Source organism: Aplysia californica, unplaced genomic scaffold, assembly GCF_000002075.1.
Source record: "Aplysia californica isolate F4 #8 unplaced genomic scaffold, AplCal3.0 scaffold00105, whole genome shotgun sequence".
Classification (NCBI taxonomy): domain Eukaryota; kingdom Metazoa; phylum Mollusca; class Gastropoda; order Aplysiida; family Aplysiidae; genus Aplysia; species Aplysia californica.
The window spans coordinates 1,540,594-1,543,502 of record NW_004797375.1 but is presented as its reverse complement, the minus strand read 5'-3'; the positions used below and the strand labels follow the sequence as shown (position 1 = coordinate 1,543,502).

The following is a 2,909-nucleotide window of genomic DNA, read 5'->3' as shown; positions in this document are numbered from 1 at the left end:
CACACACACACACACACACACACACACACTCCTGACTCTGCCCAGTGACAGAAATATGATATTGTGTTAATCCATAAAAATAGGTGTGCTCAACCTGTACTTTTTCGTGATGGAAAGGCTTTTGCCGGCCTGAAACACCCGCCTTTAGTGCTGGCTTGAAAAAAGAACATTCCACTCGAAATTTAGATACTGACGTCCCTGGTCTTTGTATGTGAAATTTCAATGAAATATGTCGCTTAGATCAAAAGCAAAAGCAATTTCTTTGCTACACCCCTTGAACCTTTGGCAAACACTGAAATAATTCGGTTCTGGGGAGGGAAGCATGCCAGTTTGTCACAGGCCTCGACTGTGCCCTGCATGATGGTAGTTATCACTGACACTCTCAAAAAGAGTAAATGAAAAATTGATTGATTGTACGAATTGAATTTCATATTTCAATTGTTTTTAAAGAAAGACCATTCATTGTTGAAATTTTACAAAGTAATTAGCTTTGATTTATATACAAAAAAGGAAGAAATATTGAAAAACACAAGCTGAATCGACGTTTTAGAGGGTTTATCTCTACACCACCAATTTGAAGGAGGAGAATAAAAAGCTTAAGTTACAACTACACTGTTAAAGTGCTGTAAAATTATGACTGTCATCAATACTCAAATACTTAAATGAAAGTCTGACAAACTGGGTCTGTGACAAACTGGGCAGCCCCCCAGGGAAGCCACCAACTGGCCGCCATTTTGGTTCTGTTGTGCTGATCTGCTGACCTATTTATATATGGTGCCAAGAGGGTTAAACACTAAATAAACTTTTACTTATTTGCCAATGTCTGCAGATTCGGCCCTCAGTACTGGTATGTGGACGTAAACATGGACTGCTCCAAAACGGTGGACGGGTTCTTCGAGTTCAAAGCTCTAGTCAACGGAAACTGGGAAGGGAACCCGCACCTGGAGGCCACGTGTGGAGGACCTGAGGGGAAGACCCCACCCTACCACTCCCCCAACCACTTTGCCCGCTGTGGCTACCTCAATGTGTTCCACTGGGACACCCCGGGCTGTGACATTTACGCCATACCCTCCGCCGCTGCTGCCCAGCAACCGATTGTCGGATAGAATCTTGCGAACAGCAGTTCATTGAGGAAAAATATCAGCAGTTCAATGATGAGAATATATATATTAGCAGTTCACTGATGTAAATATATAATATATAGCAGTTGACAGATGAATATATCAGAAGTTCACTGACGAATATTTCAACAGTTTACTGGTGAATATATTTTATCAGCTCTGCAGTCAATTCATGAATATATCAACAGTTCACCGACGAATATTTCTACAGTTTACTGGTGAATATGAATATTTCAGCATTTCACAGATGAACATCTAGCTTTGTGAGTCGTACATGACATCCTCGGCACATCATTTGTGCAACTGAGCTCACTGACATTATTGTTCCTCTATGTTTATAATTCTTCGAAAATTTCTTTCTTTTTTTTTACAGAAGGTATGATTCTTTTTCACCCCGAAATATCTAATTGTTGAACAGAAATCATCGCTCTACGTAGAGAACCAATCAATCATTTGATTGAAGCTTGTCTGTGTGTTGACAGCCAGCACAAAGTAATATTATTGGAAGGATCTGTAGCATCTAAGACATTATTATTATTATTATCATCATCATTGTTTTAAAGCTCTCATTCTAAGTGATCCAATTTTAGATCTAGATGTAGCTAGAGTCTTGTTGGAAAGTTCAACAATGCATTGGTTACAAGTAGCTTTGAACTTGTATTTCACAGTGGGTATTATTGCGCTCGCTAACAGTTCCGCTTTCAGGTAATCACATACTGCGTAGTTCATGTCAGTGTGTGACTTCTCGAAATGCTCCCTACTCAGTTCTAGTATTACAGCGAGTTAGTTGTGAATAACAGCATTGACATTTTTTTTTACTCCTTTCTGAGTACATGTATTTCCATGTAAATAAATATCTTTGATATTTTTATACACCAAAAACTGAGTTCACGGGTTTCCATCTTAATATTGTTCTTATTTGTTATTTTTATTGTTGTAAACATTTTACGTCTACATCGATTCATTTTGAATCATTAAGGAGGCGGGCTGATTCGACTCTGCGTGTCGGGGCCAACAAATGGTGAGTTGGACATAACATCCCAGCAGAAAGACGGGAAGACATTCGAAAAAATAGAATTTCCCAGGCGGGAATGGAACACATTTGAATCACCATAACATCATGCACGACAGAGGCTTTCAATTCATTTGAAGAATAGGACGTCAAGTTGTACTTTTACTTCGAGTAGAATTACGAAAACAATTTTGAGCCACTTTTCTTATGCACTGTACAGAATTAGCTCAGTTGGCCAAAAATATCACGCTTAACTAGGCTTGTCACCTTATTCAAAACGCAGTCAGGAACATCTAACGAAATAAAATCTAGATTCTATATCTATGTATTGTAAAATCTATACTCTGTCACATTTTTAAGTATACACTGTGTTAAAATGAAAATAGCTAGTTTCACCATGAGCCGATATTCTTAAAAAATTCATGAATACTAATTCAATCAATCTAAAAAACTTTAAAAAATAATTGTTGTAGTAAGAATTTCACGCACTTGCAACACTTTAAGGTCATAAAGGTGCCAAAGATTAGAGATGTCACAAGAGAGCAACACACACAAAATAGAGAAGGAAGAGACGCGATAAGGACGATAGATGTTTGATAGGAAAGAAGGAACAAACCACATCAAACAAAGCACCCGTACACCACCAAAAGAATTCACATATAGATCTACCTTCAAAAAGGAGAAAAAAAAAGAGATCAAGTGGAACTGGTTTTAGTGCTGTGTGTGTGTGTGTGTGTGTGTGTACGTGTGTGTGTGTGTGTGTGTATGTGTGTGTG

The 2,909-nt window shown here is 38.2% G+C and overlaps 1 protein-coding gene across 1 annotated transcript; it reads left to right on the top strand.

Annotated features, from left to right (window-relative positions):
* Nucleotides 1–829: 829 nt before the first annotated feature.
* On the top strand, nucleotides 830–2,003 carry LOC101856727 (alpha-amylase; the record flags this gene model as incomplete). Its single annotated transcript, XM_013080904.2, is given in 1 exon segment — nucleotides 830–2,003. A coding segment is annotated over 1 exon segment (277 nt), but the record flags the coding sequence as incomplete, so codon positions are not given.
* Between the last annotated feature and the right edge of the window lie 906 nt (nucleotides 2,004–2,909).